Source organism: Aulostomus chinensis, chromosome 2 (assembly GCF_037954235.1).
Source record: "Aulostomus chinensis isolate RoL2024-O1b breed Wild chromosome 2, RoL_Achi_v1.0, whole genome shotgun sequence".
Taxonomy (NCBI): domain Eukaryota; kingdom Metazoa; phylum Chordata; class Actinopteri; order Syngnathiformes; family Aulostomidae; genus Aulostomus; species Aulostomus chinensis.
The window spans coordinates 32,787,916-32,812,879 of record NC_141321.1 but is presented as its reverse complement, the minus strand read 5'-3'; the positions used below and the strand labels follow the sequence as shown (position 1 = coordinate 32,812,879).

At 45.2% G+C, this 24,964-nt stretch overlaps 1 protein-coding gene across 4 annotated transcripts in view; it reads right to left on the bottom strand.

The window, feature by feature from the left end:
- dpy19l3 (dpy-19 like C-mannosyltransferase 3) overlaps positions 1-24,964 on the bottom strand; it is a 54,288-nt gene that overhangs the window by 21,580 nt on the left and 7,744 nt on the right. The window contains exons 1-14 of one of the 4 annotated variants that reach the window (XM_086190481.1): positions 21,218-21,331; positions 19,181-19,271; positions 15,844-15,965; positions 15,261-15,406; positions 13,407-13,530; positions 13,148-13,282; positions 12,678-12,809; positions 12,085-12,186; positions 10,796-10,869; positions 9,079-9,237; positions 7,211-7,342; positions 2,328-2,439; positions 1,031-1,087; positions 251-333 (exon numbers count right to left, since the gene is read on the bottom strand). In XM_086190481.1, the coding sequence (XP_086046607.1) occupies positions 251-333; positions 1,031-1,087; positions 2,328-2,439; positions 7,211-7,342; positions 9,079-9,237; positions 10,796-10,869; positions 12,085-12,186; positions 12,678-12,809; positions 13,148-13,282; positions 13,407-13,530; positions 15,261-15,406; positions 15,844-15,965; positions 19,181-19,271; positions 21,218-21,316 (1,568 nt within the window). In that variant the 5' untranslated portion in view covers positions 21,317-21,331. Of the gene's footprint in view, positions 1-250; positions 334-1,030; positions 1,088-2,327; positions 2,440-7,210; positions 7,343-9,078; positions 9,238-10,795; positions 10,870-12,084; positions 12,187-12,677; positions 12,810-13,147; positions 13,283-13,406; positions 13,531-15,260; positions 15,407-15,843; positions 15,966-19,180; positions 19,272-21,217; positions 21,332-24,964 lie in introns of those variants that run through there. The other 3 variants (XM_086190488.1, XM_086190496.1, XM_086190502.1) reach the window with 3 other exon arrangements.

The window sequence follows — 24,964 nt, the reverse complement described above, 5'->3', positions numbered from 1 at the left end:
GTCAGACTCCCCCGCAAACAAGTGCTGATACTCTCTCTCTCTCTCACACACACACACACACACACACACACACACACACACACACACACACACACACACACTAATCAAGGACATCAGGCAAAGTGAAAGTTGATGTGCGGAAACAAGCTAATCAGATTTGCTTGAATGTGATGTGTGCTGTGGACTGTGTGTGTGTGTGTGTGTGTGTGTGTGTGTGTGTGTGTGTGTGTGTGTGTGTGTGTGTGCATACCTTATCCAGGTCATGAGCTCCACAGTATCTGGATCATAAAACTCCCTCAGTTCCGATATCTCCTCCATAATTTTAGGCCAAAACTAGAGGGACACATACAGAGACCAGTGTGATGGAGAACCACAAGTTTGTGCTCATTAAAATGATGCTTCACCCCATAAGTGTATTTTGTCTTTCGAGTACTCGTACATCGGTGTTTTGAGCTCACAAAGACATGTCTCCCTCCTGCAGGACTTCTTTGGGACTCCCAAAACGCAGGAAGAGCCAGCCACGTATGTTTAGCTTGAAGCTCGTACCTATAAACGCTTTGATTTTGATTTTAAAAACAAGATTTCGTAAAAGGACTTTAAAAAAAAAAGAAAAAAAAAGCTTGATACGGGAGACTGGTTCTTTCTGCCTTCTGGAGTCACAAAGAAGTCATGCAGGAGGGAGACGTGTCTTTGTGAGCTCCAGACAGCCATTTGTCTGTACTTGAATAACAAAATATAATTTCCAAGAATTACTTGGAGGCCTAAAAGTAGAATGTTGCATCAGCTCAATTGTGCTAAATTGTATCTATTTACTGCACTGAGTACAACTTGTGTGTACGACATCCATTTAGACTCTTCCAATGTACAACTGAAAGTGAAGCAATCATCTCAGTGTGGGAATTGAAGTTGTTTTCTTCCATAAACTTCCATTTCAACTATTGTCTCATATCGCTGCACATTTGTTAAAATCCATTCGGCTCTGTAATGAGACTGCCGACACAGCCATGCGCATGAACCTCCAAGAAAATACCTTGTAATACAGGCAGCCCATCATCGCCAGTGGTACTGCGTATCTGACAAGCCTGAACTGCAAAATGAAAAGGAGAGAGGGGAAAAAAAAAAGAGGAACTATAATGAAATGAAAGAATATAACTGTATCAGAGAAAGTCAGATGTACCAGATGTAAGAAAGAAGACAAGCACAACAACAGATAACGGGTGAGAGAGCAGACAGACAGCAGCAGCTCTTATCTGATCGTCAAGTCAGGACCACACTGACACCTAGTGGTCTCAGCCTAAAGTGGAGCCGGGGCTGGGTGATGGACCCTCTGCATCCAGGCAGAGATCCACTCCTATATCATGAGCGCGGACCACAAAGACGAGGGAGACCAACGCGTCTGTCTTTCACAGTGAGCTGGACAGATTAAAAAAACAGCTGCCGCGCTCCCTGCTGGCACGAAGCAGGCTGTTGCTAAAATATCCAACCTCCACCGCAGAGAGACGGAGGCCAGTGGTGGAAGTGATGGCTGGGTCGCAGCGATTTTAAAATAACTGTGATTCAGTTCCCAAAAAAAAAAACAAAAAAATTGAAATTGCAAGATGATTCCCATAATTATGATAGGAAGAAGCATCATTGCTGTGTCAGAATTTACATTTTAATTGAAAAACACGCTGAAATGAGAATGATGACGTCATTTTGGGGGGGTTTGTACGTTTCTTCAGTCGGAACCCTGATTATAGAGTGAGATTTCCTCCAGCGCCGCAGTATTTCCTTTAGAACGGTCTTTAACATGAATTTGGCCTTAAAAACTGCACCTCCTGCCATTTAGATATGAAAACCCCCGTGTTGTGATATAATTGAGGTGTTTTCTTCAGTCCTAGACAGTTGTAACACTCTCCCCCCAAAAGATTACACTCAATTCACACGTGATCCCTATTTTAATTACTAACATGTCAGCGGAAACAATGTATTTAATGTATGCAAGTGATGAAAGATTACAACTAAGTTTCTGTTAATTACAACACATCAGGGCTGCCCCCTGTCAGCTGTTAAAATGTTAATCAATTAGAGCTCAGAGGCAGTGGCAGGGTGCTGGGATGAAGCCTCTTCCATGCGCTTGCAGGTTAAGATGTTTCTATGACGATCTCGCGTTGAATTAACTGGTTTGAGCTGCACGGCTCCTTTGTTGTTCATGACTTTTTCTGGGCGTCTTTTGAGTGGAGCAGCTCCAGAACCACGGCTCCTCGGGACTGAGAGAACCGAATCCCTCCCAGCCATCAGGGACACGCCGAGCACGAGTGGTACAGCCGTGGAGAGGGAGCGCTTACCAGAACTTTGCTGTTGCAGCGGAGGGTGTTGAGAACCAGAGTCCACAACTCGGTACCACACACACCGTAGGCTGCCACCGCACACATGTGGCCAGTCCATATATACTTCATCCTGGGGAGAGAACAAGAGACGTGGATCGAGTGACGTTGGTGGTTTTATTTAAGTGTTGCACCTGCTTAGTTTCCACTCACTCTTCATTCACTGCTTCAGTAAAGCCATGAACGAATGGTCTGCTAGTGTGTGTGTGTGTGTGTGTGTGTGTGTGTGTGTTTAAGGAAAGATACAGAGTAATAGCATCAGATTCTCAGCTATGGAGGAAGAAGTGCAGATAAAAGTACAAATAGCTGCATTGCGGTTGGATGGCTCCCTGATGTCCACCCGTCCCAGTGACCTTGACCTTTGACCTGATCTTATCAGTTCATCCTGAATTCCCAGAGAACATTTGTGGCTTATTCTTTCAGAGACTCCCTCAAGGTGTCTCTGAGAACTGACGGACTGCTCAAGAACGTAATGGCATGGCGAACCCTCACCCATAAAAGATGCTCTTGGTCACGGCGGGATTTCAGGATAATCCTTCAAGTCAGCAAAGCGTTTAAAATTAAAACAAGACGACCGAATCCTCCTCACATACGTGGATCAACTAACAATTAATAATGCAGCATCAGAGTTTTGGTCAAAATTCTGATTTTACCATCTAAAATTGAGATTATCCTTCCAAGAATTGATCTGCTGATTGATGACTCAACGCTGCCCTGGCAGACGTATGAATGCTATTAGTTTCACCTGTTTACCCTGAGACGACCCGCCAAAGAGGGATTTGGCGGGTCGTTCCTCCTTTCCAGCAGCTACCAGGAACGTTGTACTGACGCACTGTGCAGCGCCAGACACTTTCCAGACATGAACCTTCTTACGTGTCAGAGGTTGCGTTGGAAGAACACTGCTCATTTCTCACTGCCAGCCGACAGAAACTGCAGTGGGAAACATCTGTATGTTTCTCCCTGTATCAATAAAGTTAATATGGTGAGGGGGAGGGGCACTGTATTCGTGGAGGTTCCAGCGTTAGCAAGCGGGGCTGCTGTTTCGACGAGCCACGCAGTGAGGCGGCTGTGTGTTCCTTGCTTCCAGCGTCATTTCGGACATTTTAACAGACGCTGCAGCAGGAGACGGCCGCTTCCCGTTTCAACCAAAATCCACAATTGTCCTTTAACCTTAAGAGAAGTGCTTGTTTGAACATGAACCACGATTTTTCCTTTTTTTAATGCCCCGTTTAATGCCACATCTCGCCCGGCGCATTGGCACATCATAAAACATCATCGGTTTTTTTTCCCCTCACTGAATTACAAAGCGCCTTGAAGGAAACGTATGGGTCATAAGCACAGAGAGTTGAAATAACCGTTTGGGTTGCCTGTGCTACATTCTGATTCAAAGCACATACATTAGAGCCCAAGAACAAATAGAAAAAAATATTCAACAGAAGGCAGTGAGCAGCATAGAGCTGAAAAAATGTTGACAAGTCCAGAGATGGAGCCAGGAGAGAGAGAGGGAGCGGGCGAGCGAGCAGGCGGGCAGAGGCATAAAGAAGTGCAGCCTCACAGAAATAAATCTCAATACTTTTTAATGCAAAGGAGCCGCCTGACAGAAACGAATGACTTTCTGCACTTTTGGCCCTTCGCTCTTCATCAGCACTTTAGAGAAAGCACTGAAATCCAATTTGTCAGTTTCTGCACTACCTGACTGCTGCGGTGCATTAAAAGCTCTGGTTTTCTTTCTCCTTTTTTGTGTGAATTCAATCGCCAACTTAAATCCCGACTATATCAGGAATGCTTTGTATGGACGGCATGCATTAATCTACTGAATACAACATGCCTTCCCTCACCCTGCCTACCACACAAAGAAGACGAGACCATTCAGCATGGACGGGCTACTCACTCGAACTCTTATTAGCATTAAGCTTCGTCAATGAACCTTTGATACCACGAATCTTCGCGTTAATGTGACTAAACCAGAATCGTCCACCTCCTCTTTTTTTGAAATTACATATTTCATTTAGAGCAGCCAGTCCAAAGGTAACGTCTGACTTTCCTGACACTCATAAACAGCCCAGCGTTAATGGCGAGTACACTTTGACAATAATGAATCTTGGATGTCAAGCGTGGCAGCTTGTCTTTGCAGCCTGAAATGTGCTCAGCTCGGGAAATATACTGATGATGCTGGCAACAAACACCACTTGACATTCACAGATGAAGGCTGGGAGTTGAAGCTTGAGCGGTTGTAGTGCTGTTAAACTGCATGCAAATAAGGCACTGTATGTACAATCCAGGTACACGCTATTCATCTTGTCTGTGGGGATGCGCAAACTGCTAGTAACACATTTTTTTTACAATAATGTCTTTTCCTTCTGTGTGAGAAATATTCCATGACCGCATATTCTTTTAAACGTCTGTTTACACATGAAAAGTGAGCGGAGGAATCCAGGCCAGCACTTCCCCGTATATATTTAAGTTGAGTTCATGATTAGCTGGGTGGTTTGGTACGACATGAGCGTGTAGTAAAGTAGAGCACTGACACACCAAAGAGGTTTTGACTGAATCAAATGTGCTCTGATATGCAGCCGTGTGATCCGTGTGATTCTGGTTTTATTTGTTTTCAAAGAAGTCTCTCGCGGCGTGGCTCGGAGGGGGAGAGGCCGTCTCGCAGAGTCGCTGCTTCGATCCCCACTCCCCCCGGTGACCACGTGTCCTTGAGCAAGACACTGAGCACCTAAATGATCCTGATGGCCCTGCGACGGACTGGTGACCCGTTCAGGGTGAACCCCGCCTTTCGCCCATTGTCGGCTGGGATAGGCTCCACCCCACTGGATGGATGGAACTCTTCCCAATCCTGGGAATGGGCGTTTTCAAATTTCACAACCGTATGAAACCTGTAGTACATCACAAAAGTCGGAACTTTTGAAAACCAAAAGAAACGGAAATATGAACGGAATCTGACAGGAGAGTGAGTGAACCCGTGAACATCGACAGTGACGGCTGAGCGTTGTCGCCAGGACACAGAAACCCTCTTGTGACTCAACTAAAGAGGGAAGCACTGTGTTTTTTAAATAAAAAAATCAACTATTCGACTATTTTGTTAAACCTCTAACAGTTTTTGTTATTTTCTACAAAAAACATTTTAGTATTCTTAAAGTCACGTTATGTGTTTTGTTTCTAATGGTTTCAAAAACAAAACAAAACAACAACAAAAACGACCAAACTGGATATTTGGAGGGTTTAATCCGTTTACGAAAACAAGCCTTCTGAAGCAATTCCTCTCTGGTTAACTGTTGTTATTGACCAAACAATGAATTAATGAATCGATTAGTTGCAGCTCTGATGGACACAGATCAATTTGAACCCAAACAAATACCAAGAGGCATGAAAAGATTATGTCAAAGAATATTTACAACTCAGCACAGACAAAGACAGACTTCACCGGAGTGTAAAATTGAGGCACTTGTTTCAGAGCTCCAGCTCGTCGGCTCTTATTGTTTGGTGGTCTGAGCTCTGGTGTGACCAGCAGGAGCAGATCTGTCACGAGGAAGCACGTCACAGCTGTCAGCTCAGACAGACAAATTATTTTGGAAATGAAGAAAAAGTGGCTGGATGTGACAGTCGACCTCCAAGAAATATGTTTTAGTTGGATGGCGAAGCCTGAGCGGCAGCGGTGGTATTCTGTGATGGAAACCTGCGAAATGCTGCTGCTGCTGCTGCTGCAAGGTGAAGTAAGGCAATAGGCAGCTGGTGTGAGCCAATCCTGCACCAAAAAGTGGAAATCTATAAGTAAGAGGAAGGCTGATAGAGAAACAGCGCTAACTATCAAGTCCACGGTTTGTCTTGCTGTCAGATTCAAAGACGTATGTATAATCACAAGGAGCACAAGAGGATGAGAGGGAAAGAAAAGACAGCACAACAACATGTTTACAGGAAGGTTCTCCTCCATGTTTCTATAGTGGCACCTGAGAGAAAAGGCAGTCTTTTGTGGGGCTGAGACGCCTCGACACAAGGAAAGCAGCCTCAAGGTGTCATCGGCATCTGCGCGATTGTTGTTGAGCAAAGTGAGCGTTCGATGACGCGGCCATCAAAATCACAGGCGAGCCGGAGATCCTCACGCTGTTGTTGTTGTTTTTCTTTTTCCGCCGTAGCTCTGCCTGAGCACCGTGGGTGGAAGTCGAACAAGACCCAGCTGCTGATGAATGTATTTACTGCTACTCAGCCAGAATACTGTAGTAATATACTGTCATAAACAAACTTCACCGATCTGCCTACAAACACACAGCATAAATAAACGGTAATGTTGGCACAAACACCACACACGTGAAGGGAATGACTGAGGAAACCCCCACAGACACGGGGCGAACGCGCCAACGCTACACAGAAAGGACCTGAGACGGCCAGACTCGAACCCGGGACCTTTGTGAAGGAAGGCAACAGTGCTAACCCCTTAGCCACTATACCGAACAAAAAAAAATAAAAAAAATCCTTTGCCTCAAATAACAATCAATAGGACACTGATTAAAATATAAGGTGTCAGTAACGTTTGCGCCAGCAGGTCTTAGTACAGGTCGATAGTTTTGATATTCCCGGGTGTCACTCATGTGAGTTAGCCTGGCTCTGAAGTGAGTGGAGTCACCATCCAAGAGACTGATGCACTGGAGGCACTTGGTGAGGAGGGCTGATCAAGGCTAAAGAGAACCCTCCACACTCTTACTGAGCAGCTTCTGAGTGGCACTCGGAGTTCAGCGTGTGCTCACCGGCACACGAAATCAAGCAGTCAAGAGGGAAAGTATATTGGAGAGCCACAGCGTTGGGCTGAAACAAGCGTGACTGAACACATCTGCTGAGCTCACCTCATGGTGCTGAAAGCCAGGAGGCCGAAGAACAGTGTATGTAACAGATTATAGGCCAAGTCAGGTCGGAAGGTCATCGCCTGCCCCTCGCCGGCTCCCTTCCTCTCCTCAGCTGAAGCTCCTCTGGGCCTGCTGAAGCAGCCAGACAAAAGGGGAAAAAACAGTTAATACATAAAACATATCAAGCAGACACTTGGGCAGAGAACCAGAAGGGCAGGTGGGTGGGTGGAATTGATTTTATTCAGAATATTCAGATTTCAGTGGCTATTATTCAGTTTTCATTAGCGGCTTGCCCATAAGTGAAACAACCTGTCGACTGCCTGCAGGAGTCAGCACATAGACAAACACAGAAGGGCCTGAGGGCAGAGATGTCACTCCCACGATCTGGCCTCCTGCTCCCCGTCAGACGGACACTGGCCTCCATTTGAATACAAATCCAATCGGGCCAGTCCGTCTACAGGAGCTGGGGTGAACTGGATTGAATTAATTTCTGAATTGGCAAAAATCCCTTTGTTCTATGAGGTTAGCATTCTCGCCCGCCGATGGCAAAGGGCGGGTTGATATGCTAATGGGATTAGTTCAATGCAGAGCCTCACCTTGCACCACAGGCAAATGAAGCTTTCACAGGCATCTGGGTGAATATTCTGGTTCTGAGAGCACCAGAGGAACGAGGCCACTACACTTTATAGTAATGCAAGGGCTGACGACAACCCTGGCTGTGTACTACTGTGGTACTCAAACACTGTGTACTACATACTACACACTACTGAACATTCCGCTCGTCATTCCCAGGAGACTGATCACACTCTAGGATAATTGTTACACCGTCTGTCTTCAAAATTAAATGCACCAATCTTTTGTTTGCTTCTGTGTTTTGTTTTGTTTTTTCCTTTAACCTTGGAATGATTAAAAGTCTGAAAGCGAGCGGTGCGACACTGTGGACGCCGCTTCAACAAACTTCCTTAACAAGTTTTGATGATTTTCAACCTGCTACACAGATAGCGTTTCTACATTTGCTATCTTTTATTGGCTACATCATACCGTATTAACTATCTATTTTATTAGCTATGTCATATCATATTTGCAATTTCACATCCGTCTATCTATATACTTGTTACAATTGTGTTTCTTTGATATCAGGAACACTTCGAAATGACGACCAATTACTACTTGTGTGTGTGTTCATCTGTTGTGTGTCTGTATCTGCTGCGTTACGCATTGCTTTACTGATAATACTGATTAGAACGAGCCTCTAGTTCAGAAATGTCACTTTAATAAGCTCAGGCTTCAGCATTCACCCTTTTCAGTCAGATAATATTTATCTTGTTTTGGATTTTTGAAATGGACCAGTTTTAGTGAACATGGTACACAAAAGCTGCGTGGGAAATTGGATGTTATGGTGTAAAAAAGGCCAGAAGTAAACTGAACCAGCCTGGCTGGCTAAGTGCCTGTATTCTAGCAACCCCTTTAAAACACACAAACTGCCTGAATTCAAAGACACAGGCAGCGGCAAGAGTCGGGCAATGACAGCGTGTACGTGCTCGAAGGGTAAATGAGTTGTGCTAGCAACTGTGCCATCTTGACATCCAACAACGCAGCATAATACTATTAGCTCCCAATCTCTGTTGCTCGTGTGTATTCACATTGTGATCACCATTAACAATTAATAGCCGGTTTAGACGATTTGCTGTCCTTTCCGATTATTGATAACATCCTGTATCCAGGATCCAGGAGTAGCTCCTCCACCAGTGGTTAAGCACATCCTGAACTCTGTGCACAACGTTCACTTAGAGTTAAAACCACAAGGATGTTTAAGCTTTGTCTCGCTCCCCTGTTCCCTCCTGTATCTCCAGCCCAGCGTGGCCTACCTCAGGTTCCTCAGAGCAGCAAGTGCCAGCAAGCCGCCCAGCAGCAGCAGCGTGAGGACGTAGGGGTACAGCAGCAGGGTCCCAGCCAAACGCTCCAGTGTATCGAGAGGCAGCAGGCCAAACGCTTCCTCACACAGATACAGACTGGCGTCAAAGTCCCTGCCGGAGAGGAGCAGGAGAGAGGAACTTATCACTGATAATGTTTCACACCACAAGGGTTTTTAGTCGGAGGTTTAACTGCTGGTAGGTTTTGGCAGCTGTTGGCGGTTTTCTTGTCCAGTTTCACGGGGGTATCACATTGCTATGCAAGTAGCAATTACTGAGACGTGCCACACTGAATTCCTCTCTTTTTCATATCACTCCCTTCTTTCAGGTGCTTTACAAGCCAAGTAAGCAAATGAATTTACTTGAGACGAGAGTCATGGCATCTGTCATGGCCGGCAGCAGGAAGGCCGCTTGTGTGTCATGGCTGTGCAGGCACCAAGATGAAGCCGGAGTCTTATGATAATGAGTTACGATCTGCACTGGCAGAAATCGATCAGAATGAAGAATGCGCCGCTCCTTCAGAGTCCCAGAACACAACCATGTCACTTGTGCCGCCTATTTCATCGACGTGAACCGCGTCCATGAAGTGGACAACCATTTGAAGCTGGACTCGTAAACATGGAGTAAACAGATGCACAAGCAGGGAGGAGATGCCAGTTTACGCTCCGTATCTGTGACTCAAGTTAGCTCCTCACCTCAGCAGACAAACTGAGGCTGAAGAGGGGGAGCTGCCCGTGCACAGCAAGACTGTGTTTCGCTGCTAAGAAAGTAAATTTCTCATGTAAATCTTTTCCACAGCGATGCCAAGTCATGCTAACTACCGAGTTCAAGTCGAGTCAAATCTCATTTCTAGAGCCCAAAATCACAACTCACAGGAGGGATTCCTCCCCCAGCGCAGACAGACATGCAAGAAATGCTGCAGTTCTTACAAATATTGCATGGAACTGAACTTGTAAATTAGGAACTGACCAAAAAGAGGTTTTCTTCAACTGAGAAACAAACAAATTACTTCCAAACTGTAAAAGGAAGAAACCTGAAACACGAGACTCACATGAAACACAGATGTTACTTGTACCTCAATGACACAGATAGTTACATCTGAATACATTATGTCGGCTCGCCATGATTTTACAGCGAGGTGCACACTTGTGCTAACTCTACTCTGCAGATTCTAACTACTTCTGATAGAAAGCTGTGCTGCTGGTAAGTAACTGAACTGAGAATCACAAAACACACTTCAAAGGTTAAGAAGCGGGAAGATGAAATGCGTCTGGGCGAGCGCGAGAAACAGGAAGAGTGTGAGAGGCAGAGACGGAGCGTTGCATTTTCCACAACCTCCTGAATAATTGAAGGGCCGGTTGCATGGTGTTGCTCTCTGAGCCCCGTTATCTGCCACCCCGGAGCAGCTATCCAGTGACTGAGCTGCTCAACACGCGCAGGATCTAATCGATGGGAGGCCTGCTGGTGCTACCTCGCCATCTATTATTCACACACACTAACTTCCTGGTGCTGCAACACTGGTGCTTACTGAATAATACAGTCGCGCTGGATTGAGTCAAGAGGTGTGTGTATAGGTGTGCGGTGTGTGTGTGTGTGTGTGTGTGTGAGTATGTGTGCGCCCGCCTGCCTGTGAATGCAGTTTATTTGCTGGTCTACGAGTGTGTGATCGTACCTCGTCAGCCCGAAGCCAAACTTTGACTTGATGAATTTAAAGATGTGTTCGTCTGATCTGAGCTGCAGTGCTTTCTGTAAACACACACACACACACACACACACACACACGCACAAAAGGTCATTTTGTGTACACTTTAGAGCATAGTGCTGCTGATACATAGAAACATGATAATGAGGGTGGGTGTGGTTTGTTCCAGAAGAGTTTTTGAAGCTTTGAGTATAATTTGAGAGGGAGACGCATCAAATCACAATTGTCACCAAAAAAATTAGAATTTTATTAAATCAATAATGTTAAAACGGACAAAAGTTTCATTTTCTAACTTGGCATTCAGTCTATCAAGGCGTGGCGTACTGTGGGGCTGCTGCAGTAGCGGTGGAGCTCACTGACGCACGTTTGCTGAGAGTGATAAGCGCATCCACAGAGTTCCCGCTGCACCGACGCAGGGCCGTGGTATCATCAGCCGCACTGTGACAGATCATTGTTTTATCAGTTGTATGCACCATGTTGAAAGCTACACGCTTTATTGTGTTACCCAGACATGCTTTGCCTGATGCCAACACTCGCTACAGGAGTTTTAAAATCCTGACCGACAGTTAAATCTGGTTGCATCACGCACTCAAGGAGAATCTTCAAAGATGCTTTTTTTCCCCCCCTCTCGTCTCAAACACGATCAATCTACAAGATATGAAATGTGGATCACACACACTGAGGGATCTTACCAGGATAATTGTGCCGGAGGGAGCAGCGCACCGCCCGGCATCATCTCTCTTGCCCCATCTCAAGAGGAAGCAGAAGTAAACTAAACGGAAAATGACGCGGTGGAACAAGTTGCTGTACTAAAGTAATCACGATCACCTCAGACGCTTCAGCGCCAACTGGAGGAAGCTCACTAGCAGTGACACAGGGAGATCCATCTGCTTGTCAGGCACCAGAAGTGGTGATCTACAAGTGCATTTCCCAAGAAGTTGGAATGTTCCTTTAAGCAAACTAAATAAATGTCTGCTTACTTAAAGGAAACAATACCTTAAAACATGTTCCTACTTGCATCAGTGAGCCTCCTAAACGTGGAACACAAGGAGGGTGTGAAATGAGAGGTTTCACTGATTGGAATTCATTTTGTGTCTCTTAATACACCATAAATGTATTTATCTTTTTACGTTTAGGTGGCAACCTTTTATGACCAAGGCAAATTTCCCAGAGGACAAATAACATAGGTCTGAGACTTTCTGAAGAGGAGAGAGAAAGGACGGTGGTCTGAGGAGGAAGAGGAAGAGGAAGAGGAGCACCTTGGCCAGGTAGTTGATGGTGACGGTGAGGAGGAGAACCAAGGCACTGTGGAGGATCAGTTTTCCCAGACGAACCAGCAGGCTTCCTGTCTTTAGACCAGTCTGGTGAGCACGAGAGGATCGGACAACAGGAGTTTTTAGAAATCACATTCACACGAAAACACACAGTCAAGACATTAAAAGACAATATTTTCTGAAGGAAAATGACTTAATGTGGTGCATTAAATAGATACTTCATACAAAATAGGGATTGTACAAATAGGAAACGCAGTTACACAAATTATTTAAAGCAAGAAACGAAATAAGTCTCTCCTGGTTTCCGAGTCTCAGCCCTCCTCCATCCTTCTCTCCAGCCCTCTGTCTTCCTGTCACACTAAATGTCTCTGTAATTGTTGCTGTGATAAGATCAGATTGAACTAAATTACATTTAGACTTGACAGGGAAAAATGTCTCCAGCGTACAAACTGGATTTATCCACATAAGCAGACGGCAGCACAGGCCAATTCACATCTCCCGACGTACGCCGGTTAATTTCTCATCTGTGTTTAGTGGACGAACTGCAACAGGTCTCTGTGATACAAAAACGCACAGACCTGACAGTGCTTGGTGAACAAAGCAGCCACGATGAAGCTGACGACCAGAGACCCCAGGATCATGGAGTTGCAGAACTGGAGGAGCCACACGCTCAGCAGACTACTCACCTGTACGAGGTACAGAGTGGTCACCTGGACACAAGCACAGCACAGACATACGCAGCTCAGCCACTTCTATCAGCCTCCCACAGATGGGTGCATATGTGAGCGTTTACGTTGGCCAGTAAGAGATGAGAAGACTGTTTTTTTTGGATGTGGGGGATCTAAATTACAAGCATTTCATAGTATAACTTTGTGTTAAAGTACAACCATGGTATGAAAACTGCAAAGGACGATATAGAACATTCTTGAGAACGGAGCAAACGCCATAAACTACACACAATGTGTTGTCAACAAATGTCCCTCCCCCCAAGGACAAGACGTTCGTCATTCTTTTTTAGCTGACTAACATCAAACTGAATATCTTGTACCTGTGTGGTTGTTAGGAAGTCGACACAGTCCAGCATGTATACGATGAGAGCCTGAACCAGTAAGATGAACTGGTTGAACTGCCACGTCAGGCAGAAACAGAAGGTGGTCACATACATCAACCACACCATCAGCTTCTGAGGAGCAACACAAACACACAGAGGTCGGACACTGGAACGTAGTACAAGTTCACACTGCTGCTTTTAGGTGAGGCCGACCATCGAGGCGTTGTGAAGGGGTCGCAGGCGTTCGTGTGCGTACCTGCTGCAAGGCGGTGAGCTGAGGTCGAAGGTAACAGGTGATGGCAGTGACCTGCAGCGCCAGGAAGGGCAGAGACCAGTTCTCTCTGAGGGAGATGGTGAACTCCACACGAGTGGTATCGACCCTGAGAGGAGAGATAACGGTGGAAAGACATTTTAAAACAAAGAAATATGCCATCGAAATGTCTTAACCTGGGAGAGAGATGAACGTTTTAGCTCACCGGCCAAATGCTAAGACGATAAAACAAGACTTTTTTTTTTTTTAAACCAAAAAAGAACGTAAAGACACACACCTTTTTGTGTCAAGTATCACACGTACAAAATAACGGCAGTGTTTCCCCTGCTGGTCTGAGTGTCTGCTCCCACACAGGAGCGTATCAGAGAGGAGCAGGAGGCTGGAGACGGTCTGCGGCCGGAGCTCACACCTTCTAGATCCTTCTTTTTTTTTTTTTTAAGATGGGATCATGATGGATATTTTATGACTTTCTTTTGACCGAGGCAGTTTGAGATTTACACTCTGGATGGAGAATGTACCGTTTGGTGGGTGTTCATTTGGAATCCTGACTTATCTCAGGACCAGGTGACTCTGGCTCAGTACCTTGGCGAAATAATGCGAGGTCAGAAAGACAACTGACAACGTAGGCGCTACCATACAGGACAAAATAAAGGAAAAAAACTCATCACAAAACTTTCCAGTTACTTTCACATAAAGCACTGACATGCCTTGACATTGCTCTTCTTCAGAATCATGGAAACTTTTTGTGTAACTTATTTGAGGGTGGAAAACTCCCAACTTCTGTTTGCAAGGGTTACCAGTGTCATCTCGCCCCTGTATTGATCCAAAAGGACAGTGAAGAAATGAACAGCGTGGTTTATGAACTAATTTCAACTTCTGGCTTGGTTCCAAAAACAAACAAACAAACAAAAAACAAACAAAAAAAACTTGCTACAGAATGCAAAGAGAGCACAGAACGCCAGAGGCCTCTGGACAGTTGATACTGTACATCTGGATGCATACAGCAATACGTGCGCGCTTAAGTTACTCTTTTATCCGGAAGGTGCACTAAATAACTCAACTCTGTCCTATAATGATGATCTCCACTGAGAAGATAACGCTGCCCAGTTGAACCTGCCTGTCTCCGCACAGCAGCAGTGCCTCCTTAATCCCTGCTGTTGGCCAGGATGCCTCTTGTGAGTGGGAAGACTAAAAATTCACGATAGACTCTCAGGAACGCCTACAACCCACCTCCACCGAGTTGACCTCAGCTGAACCCCAACGCAAACAAATGCTAATATTTCCGCTACATTAAGCAGATCTGCCCCAAAATTTGACACCTCCTCTATTGGACTGCGCTAGACACTTCCACCAAGTTTGGTGAGACTCTGTGTCATAGTTTTAACATGATCTGCTAACAAATGTGCCCTTATCATAAATATTTTGAGTGGGAGGGGAAAACAAATGCTGAGACGCATCTCAAATCTCTCGTAGGATTATTTCTCAGGGCAGAAAAAACAGAGTCATTTAAAAAAACAAAACAAGTCTTGCTCGTACGACCGCCAAGCCGACAGTCAAGGCCAGTCCACAGCCACTTTTAAAAGCCCGCCTGTGAAACGCATCAAGAATTTTGATTCATCAAGCTGCATCGGTAAGTGTTTCACCACTGAACTGTCTCCCTCTGGAGCAGAATCGAGCCGTGGGGGGTTTAAATATTAGTTTAAATAAGATAAGGTCTTCCACCTGAACTTGAAAAACATGCCACAGTGTTTTTATATCGAGTGTGTGCTTGAAATGGGCACAAAACACCCCTGCCCTCGGTGCGTCACGTTCACACATGAAGAGGCAGTAATGACCCACCTGTTGAGGATGTACCAGACCCCGGCGAGTGCCCCAGCCAGCCAGGAACCAGACAAGAGCCATGCTGTGAGGTACAGCGCGATCACATAGACCGCTTGGAGAGAGAACACTGTGTAGATGTAGAAATAGACTGGCTCCAGATAGGACTGGACCCCACACACACACACACACACACACACACACACACACACGAATAGTTCATTAGCAGCTGTGAATGAACAGAGCTGCCTCTCTGGTGACAGTGAGTGACCCGAGGAGAACCGCAGCATTTTCAGCGCGTAGCCTGATATGTCACTTCCTGACATTTTTGTCACACAGTGGGACTGCTGACAAAGCTAAGTAGCAGAGTTAATTGATATTCCTGTACGGAAACTTTTTCCTCCAGTGTGACAAGTGCGAAATGTTAAATGCCACCAACACCTGACAGAATCCTAAAATGACTGTCGTTCATTACTGCTGAGCAATAACGCTGGCAAAAACATCAGTGGGATATTGATTTTATTTTATTTCATTTCATCAATCAAACTGACAGGTAAAGTTAATTATCATTTAATTGTTGGGAGTCAGTGGAGTGACATGTTACCTGTATGGGCAGCGCTCTGTAGAGAAGGCTGAGAAAGACCTCTTGGTAGATGTTCATCCGCTGGAGGAGATTAATGGTCCTCTTGGATTCTGTCAGGTTGTCGTGGATCAACTCTGACAGCCCTGGGAACACGGATACACATTTATTTTTTTTTAAATGTCACAATTTCAGCACAGACACAGACTGATAACTATAATTGTGACGACCGGGGAAGAAAGAAATGCTCACTTCTCTCTCTTCTACCGACTCAGTTAGAACAAAAGGAGCGTTTGGAACGTCTATCGACTCCTTAGACCAGGGGTTGAATTTGGTTCCAGAATGGCTGAGGGAACAACGGACGTCTAAACCCACCGTCATCCAAGCTAAGAGGCATCCTTTCTTTTGTTCTTTCTGCTGCTCTCAGACCTGAACACAAAACCTGAGTGTATCACAGCCGCCTGATCCACACCACCAGCCGCAACATTCTGTCGCTCGGGGCTCTTTTTTTGTTGTCTCTTGTATTTGGTATTTCCTGATGTTCACCAGAGCATTTTCAAATATTGATTTTCCCAAAAAAAAAAAAAAAAAAAAAGTGGTAGACATAATGATTAAACAGATCTTTTTTTTTTAAACATTTAAGAACGTACACGCCGGATGAGAGGAACTGTGGAGGGAATCTGCACTATCAAACGTGACTTCAGAAAAAGAACCCAAACATGGAGGAGAACAGCCGGAACGAGTGATTTATCAGCACCAGCTGGAAGCACGTTGGGGAAAAATGTTTCTATTGCTGGTCTCAAATGTGGCTTTCCCGCTAAATACGGTCGGGGTGCGGAACGCGATGCTTCCTGGCCGGGTATCTGGATGCAGGTCGATTTCCCGGCAAGTTTTCACTGAACTGACAAACAAAAATAAAATGGCTGAATCTAATTTTAAAGACTTCATTCAGAACACTTTTCTTCTCGTTGCTGTGTTAAAATGCTGATAACGGATAATTTGAATAATGACAATCCGTGAACGTCCAAGCCGATATCTGGCCAAACCGATAATCGGCTGACACGCAACTATAAATCAGGGTTAAAGCTGGCAAAGGAAAGTGTGAAAACGGGACTCAAGTTGCAACAATCCTGATTTAGTCCGTATCTACGGAATTACAGTGCCTTGTAAAGAGCCTGGTTCGTCCCAGCCGGGCCCTCGGTGCAGGATCTGCACACGGTGCAGGATCTGCACTGCGGGTTTTTGACCGAGACGCCGTGTGACAGTGAAACAGCGACCGTAAGCTGCGCCGCTGCTGCGGGCTGGAACCGTCAGCCTGATCACCGCTGTGTTCCTGATCCATGTGAGACCATAAAAACCAGCAATGTTTTCCGTACACAGAAGTGCACGTCACGGCCCACACACGCAACCCACAACTCCTCATTCATTCATCTTTATCTCTCCCTCTCAAGCAGGAATCTTGACTTTATCCTGTGACTCAAACTCCGAGGCCATTGTGCCTCATTTTCTCCTTTCCTTTGTCTGTCAAAGCATAATTTTCCTGCCCTACTTTCCTCCTACACCACTCACCTATCTGACGTAGCTCCTTAATTATTCCATTCTGTCCTTTTCATTTATGTCATCCTTCTCACGCTTCTGTGTCTTTCCCTTCTTTCTTTTCTTTTTTTTTTTTTTTTAACTTTCCAGCATCAATGTTTTAGTTTCCTGCAGTATCCCATGACTCCATTCCTCCACTCTTCCTTCCATCCCTACATTGCCCTCTCTCCTCCTCTCGTCCTTTCACTTACACCGCTGCAGTTTCTCCACATCAGGTCAGTGGTTTGTGAGCGGGACGGACAGAGAGGGAGGACAGCCGGTCCCTCGACCGATTAGCCTACGGCTCAATTATTTGCCTTGGTGCCCGGCAAGGAATTTTTACATGAGAATGGGAACAAAATAATGAGACTAATTTCCCTCAAACCAGACCGTGCGTCATGACAGAACTCCAGCGATTTTTTTGGGGGGTCTGGTCGGAAAATAGAGAGGAGTCTTAGAAGTGCTTCGGAGCAGCCTTCTGATGTCACTGTCTTATTTGTCTCTCTGTTCTCACATAAAACCTTGGTGCTGCAGTTTACAACATTCAACATTCAGCACTCGACCTCCTGAGTGTTGCGAGAGGGAATTAAGGAAAGGACCCTCGTGGATTCACAGACGTCGGTACCAAAGTGGCATAGAAAGACAACGTTAAGGGAGGTCAGGATCTTGCACGGCCAGCCAAGGAGCCTCCTTTCTGGAGAGAACGCAGACCAGCTGGTCCCCCCAGTGCAACATCAGGGTACTACAGAAATAAGTTAAATATTTACCTCTGCAGCTATGAAGCTACTTTCAGTTCACTCATTCTCATCATTAAGATTTATTTCTGTGAGCGTTTCCCTGATTTTACATGGTGTTTGTGTTAAATTGGGCTCAAGATCCCAACAGGCTGGTTTCTTTATGAAGCTTGACCACAAAGTATATGAAGCTCATGACGGCTGTTGTACTGTCACGGACATTATTTCTGTTATGAACAAACATATAAATGCTTGTATAGGATTTTATTATACTTTTAAAACGTGTTGTTGTTGTTTTTTTTGTTGAGAAAAAAAAACCCAAGTATGAAACTGCTGAAATTAATAATTGCAGGTCAAGAGTTTCAAGAACTAATCAGTGTTCGGAATCGACTGAGAAAACTCAACACAGCTTTGAAAGCCACAAAGTATTGTCGAATTATTATTGCAGAGAAAATTGCTCCTTGTTTGTTTTTCCAGTTTTTTCTTTTTTTTTTTTTAATAAAAAGGAACCAAACCCTTTTAACAACCAACAACTGCGGTTGTCAGCGACGTGGAAAAATCTAAATAGGGATGCAGGCCAATATCGGCAAGTTATCAGTATCAGGAGATTAGGCTTTTTTACAGTGCATCAGTGTCTGCCCAGAGAATCAAGATTTAATTCTTCATCTTTGCTCATTGACGTTGTTTATCACGGAGCTTCCAGAAGCAAACAGGCTTTTCCAAAGGTCTTGAAAATTAATTAAAAAAAACAACAACGTTGTTTTCTCAAATTCACTTCGTTAAACATCGTACAAACTTGTTCTTACATGGATAATATCTGGAAATACCAGCATCATCGGCTACAAAACACCAGCCTATCAGATATCGGCAAAAACAATAATAATTGTGTTTTGTGCATCCAACAGTGACGTCTAATGAACCAGCTAGGACTCGTCAATCACGTCACTGTGAGGGACAGAGGTTTGCTTAACATTCACAATCCGAAATGCTGTGATATTCAACCCCCGGAGAGGTGTGTGGTGCGTGCACATCAGCAGGAGTGCAGCGTCTACCTTCCTGTGCGGACGGGGCCTGCAGCATCTGCTTGTAGTAGGAGTAGTACAGACCACACTCGGTCCGAAAGGAGATCTCCCGCTCCACCTCCTGAAAGCAAGACGGGGAATTCAGTGACACAGAGCCAAGAAGTCTGACGATCATATAGAAAACAAACATCTTGACAAGATATGAGAGAAACACGGAGGACAGAAGCAAAGCTCGCTAATACACTGGTAATCCCCTGCAGTAACAATCGGACAGGTACACAGCCAGCGAGTGTGCTCAGAGATTTGCCGGTTGTCAAACATCATTACTGCTCCGCCGAGAGCTAAAAACAGAGAACAAACAGCTGCGGTATATTTAGTCACTCGTCAATCTATCACGTTCAGGTATTTCACTCGTTTTCACAGCTGTCCTTGACTAATAGGGAATCATTTTAAAATAGTCTTTGACATAAAAAGAAATAATGATCCTCCGCTTTAATAGTGACACTGTGAAATCAATCTTGATGGTCCTGCTGTCACCCTCAAGGTCCACCCACACGAGCGTTTTCATTTTTGCCTAATTACACAAATTCCCACAACTTCCAACTGTGTGGGTGTATTAATTGAAATCGCCTTCACTCTGGTTAATTCCGGTGTCACAATCTACAGTTGTGCACCTCGTGGGAGAACTCGCAGCCATTAGGCAGCCACAACAGCCTGTCACCGATGAGATCCTGCAAGCACACCTACTGGAGCAGGAAATACCACCGAGTTGGAGTACGTTGGCAGGTTGACAGGCGTCACATCCGAGACAATCTGGACAGCTCGCCTCCTCTTCCTCCCACCGCGGAGAAAAATGAAGCCGCAATACCCCAGACGGACCCGGCAGTCTCACTCAGGTCATGTGCCAGAGCCGCGGCGGGAGCACGGATGCTGTCTGCAGGTTTAAAAGCGGTCCTTGAACTAATCTTCATCGTCTGAATTAACTGATTTTTAACTTGATACGATTCAGCGTTTATGCTGTCATCATAAAATTATTGTTCTTCCTGGGAATGTGATCGACGCGGGTTTTTGCGGGTGAGCACGTCAAAGGAAAGTAGCAGTAGTTTAGCATACAGGAAATAATTATTAAATGTGTGTTTCTTTCATAGAAGGGGCCATTCTGCATTTAGAATTCAAGGATTTCTAATTCTGAAAAATTAATATCTGGCGTTTATGTTCACAGCTGGAGTTTGCATGAAGGTATTATATTGTAGTTTTGTGGCAAGTTTTTTTTTTATGTGTTCCTTTTTTTTGGTGGTTATTGGTGACCTGAGATCAAGATCACATTTGTTAGTAAGGGTCCTAAACAAAAACCATTCTGAGGAGACTGCTTCAGAAGACAACGATTCCTTCCGTTTCTCACGTCGTTCGTGGGGAAAAGAAAACAAGAAAATAAAGAACCGACAACTCGTGATGCTCGTGTGACGCTCGTATCTCACGCACGCACCTCAGGAGGTAACGGGAAGTGGGCAGACATGGAGGACGAGAGCGAAATTATAAATGAAAGCTGAGGGGGTAGAACTCGTTCCGTAGGTGATTTTGTTAGCCAGGACCCTGATGAAACACTGGAGGGCCATTTCAAGCTGTTTCCTAGTACAGCGCTGTGATATCTTCAGGTACAGTTTCATAAAAGCACACGTACAAATACCTGTGACAGAAGATCTTGGCTTACCTCGAATTCCCAAACACACAGAAACCCAGAAATTTGGGAAATTCACCCGACTGTATGATTCATTTAAATGCTTTAATTATAATCTGACCAGCCACAATAAATAGGAGGCAATGATTCATAGCAGCAAAACGCAATAATCGGGAAAACAAAGGCTAACAGCTGCTAAAGGAGGGCTTTTGTCACCTCCTGCTGCGAGCTGAACCACCGAGGGGCGTGGCAGTTTTTATTTGCACTCTCACCGGCTGAACCCTCGGAGCTCAAACCTCGGGCTGCCGCTGAGAGCGACGGCATGGTTAATCAAGGGTTCAGATAAAAAAAACAACAACACTATCAATAATATGAGTAATTACTCCTACCGTGAGCTGAGCGAACCACAGCAGATTCTCATGTATGGCATTAACACACCAGGCCTGAGTCAGTCCCAGAAGCCCAGCCAATAACAGGCCTGCTGCCATGGAAACACGCTGTCGCCAAGGCCACCGGGGTAGACTGCCTAAACCGGAACATTTACCGGATCCTCCAAGCAGAGAAACCACATCTGAAACCCCCTCCTGTGTGGAATGAGACCTCGCTGCCCCAAACACCGTGTTACTGCTGCATCTCCTTTCAGCCGGAACATCTTGTGAAAGGTCCAAATTACGTTGTAGCTCAGTCAGCCTAACTCGCTTTCGAAGCTCCATTGGCTGCAAAGACAGAGCTTATCAATAAATTCTTGGATACTGTGATGAGCTGGATCCAGGTAGATAAACAACATGCTCCTGGGGTGAGCTACAGAACTGATCCAAATCCATTACACCAATAAATGTAAAATGCAATGTGTCTTTTCTTTCTTGAAGTCAGTCCAAACCATTTAGCTTTTTAATCGCTTCAAGTGCCTTGCCAAGAGAAATATGCAAAAGCTTTCTCCGAGGAAATGAACAGCTAGTTTCCTTCCCAATCCTTCTTTTGAGCTTGCCCGAGGCCAAACAAGTCTTGGCGCTTCACCAAGAACTCTGATGAGATGGCTAATCCTCAATTTAAATTAAGGTCAAAGAGAGTAGGCCTAGTTAACAAGTTCACACATTGCTCATCAACCCAAAACCTAGCTCACTCCTCAGAAGACACCAATCCTCTTCTCAGTCTCTGTTACATTTCCACTTTTTAGGTCTTTGAGTAACTCTGAAGAATCAAAAGTAGAGTCCATCCGGCTTTGGGCCTCCCTTCTTCTTCCCTCTGCTTTATGTCTCCCAGAGCCTAAACCCAGACCGACTTCTGCCTCCCGGGAAACCTGACGCAGACTCGAAAACAAATAGAAACCCTTCTCAAGAAAGCTGCTATCTATGAAGAGAAAGACTGAGCGACTGAGTGCGCAAACATCAGGACGGTCTGTAGAACCCTGCCCCAGAGAGAGGGAGGGAAAGAAAAGAGAGTTGACTACTGGTGACCCCCTTGTCTATAAAAACACACGCACACAGGAAAAGAATAAGATGGGGTGGGGGAGTGGTGGAGGGAACATTTGTCAGAGGGTTTGTGGATCTGGAACCAGCATCGAGCTGTGAGCACATGTCTGAAATTAACTCTGGTAAGCACTGACGTGGACATGACTTCACACCTGATGAATTCGAAGGGCCAGACTAAGCCAGCTGACTCACTGCATGCATGCGAGACCGGCCTGTGATAAGAGAAGGAAGAGCGAAAAAGAAAGTAGAAAATAAAGCTGCTGGAGCCTTTAACCTCTGGTTACCACATTCCCCAAACACCACATCAAGTGCGGAAAGTCCATGTGAGATAATAAAAGTAGTGGAAGAACATTTTCTCCACAACTCTCTGATATCATCAGTCACATAAGGTCAGATCAGGCAGCAACAACCGCCAAGTATGATTGCCGAGCGTGCAGGACTCCCAAACTCACAAATTACTTTCCAGAATGCGCTCTGGTCCTTTCCATTCTACTTGACCCAAAGCAATTGTGTGTGAGAGACAGTGGATCTTACAGGCAGGAAATTAAATACATCACTTTAACTGGCTGAAAGCAACGGAAAGCAGTTTAGGTGAAGTGAAACTGCAGCATCAGCAGTGGGTCTGCATTTGCTGCAAGGCTTGAAACTGTGAGTGGACAACAAAGCATGTGCTGCATGTCCAATTGTGACTGGATGCATCTGAATAATCTATTTTTATGTTTCTACCCAGGGCGACGCCATCCATCTCTCCCATTTTTGGTTACGGAATATCTCCGGAATGCCTTTTGATGATTTCCTCTGGTTTGGTTCAACTCAAGGATGAACTGGTAAGATTTTGGTGGTCAGGACGACTCCGACAGGTACATATCGTTGAGGGACGTGACAAGATGCTGTATTTCTAGGTTTTACTTCATGATACGCTGCCACACGCTGCTAACGTAAAATCCAGGTACCAGAACCGTCCGCCTACGTCCACCTGAGCTCTTGATTTCCCAGATAGTACTGAGTGTTTAGCCGAAATGTGTCCAGTGACACTTCTGAGTTCTCCTTCGGCGCATATTTGGCCTGGAGTGATCAAGTTAACTCGGTGAATCGAACTTTGGTTGCCCTGAAACATCAGATCTACATCGGCTCTTTTTAACCGTTTCCTGGCAAAAAAGAAACCGTTAAACACGCGGCAAGACGACAGCTGACAAAAAGCACCGATGTTCTGCACGTGGGCAAGAAAAAAATAACCCCCCAAACCAGCAGGCGGCGCTAGTCTGCATTTGTTGCTAAGCAAAGGGAAACGAGGAAACCGTTTCATAGCATAACAGCCAATCAGAGCGCGTTCTCGCACTGTTGAATCGGTCGCACACAAGGGCATAATACGTACCCCAACAACCCTCATCGGATGATCTACTGAGACCTGCTTATTTCAAATTTCAACATTAATTAGCTACATTTTTTTCCTTTTTTAAAAGTTGGACAAAAAAACTGAACAGAAAAATCCAAACCTGCTCGGACACAACGCTGGTCTGTTTGGAGGAAAAGTTACTTTTACCTCCTACAATCTCTCGTGTTCAATGAGTCAATGTCAAAATAGCCTGGAGGTGCTCGGGGAGAGCAGGAGGGAAACCGGCGTTCCTGGTTTGCAGACGGAACACTTAGCTGAGGAGCTTCAGCGGAGAAGGAGACATGTGACTGGGAGAGGTCAGACTGACTCATAATACATCTGCAGGTTTGCAGGTCTGTCAGACAGCGAACGCGGGATTTTAAAACCCGAGCAGCAAGGAGGATGTCGGTTCAAGTTCTAACAATCGATCTCAACCTCTTCCTCTGAAATCAGACTCGCTGTTTCAAACAAATTTGGAGCCGAATTCCTCCATGCTTTCTACATGATCAGGGCGGTTTTAACTTCTATTATATCATAAAGATTTTACACCAATTCAATTATTATTTGTCACATTTAGTTAGTAGAAAAGTAATGTTTGAGTCAAGCTTAATGCTCCCTTCCTCTTAAAGCATTGTCTGAGTCAAGCTTAACGCTCCCTTCCTCTTAAAGCAATGTCTGAGTCAAGCTTAACGCTCCCTTCCTCTTAAAGCGATGTTTGAGTCAAGCTTAACGCTCCCTTCCTCTTAAAGCAGTGTCTGAGTCAAGCTTAACGCTCCCTTCCTCTTAAAGCAATGTCTGAGTCAAGCTTAACGCTCCCTTCCTCTTAAAGCAATGTCTGAGTCAAGCTTAACGCTCCCTTACTCTTAAAGCGATGTTTGAGTCAAGCTTAACGCTCCCTTCCTCTTAAAGCAGTGTCTGAGTCAAGCTTAACGCTCCTTTACTCTTAAAGCATTGTCTGAGTCAAGCTTAACGCTCCCTTACTCTTAAAGCGATGTTTGAGTCAAGCTTAACGCTCCCTTCCTCTTAAAGCAGTGTCTGAGTCAAGCTTAACGCTCCCTTCCTCTTAAAGCAGTGTCTGAGTCAAGCTTAACGCTCCCTTACTCTTAAAGCGATGTTTGAGTCAAGCTTAACGCTCCCTTCCTCTTAAAGCAGTGTCTGAGTCAAGCTTAACGCTCCCTTCCTCTTAAAGCAATGTCTGAGTCAAGCTTAACGCTCCCTTCCTCTTAAAGCAATGTCTGAGTCAAGCTTAACGCTCCCTTCCTCTTAAAGCATTGTCTGAGTCAAGCTTA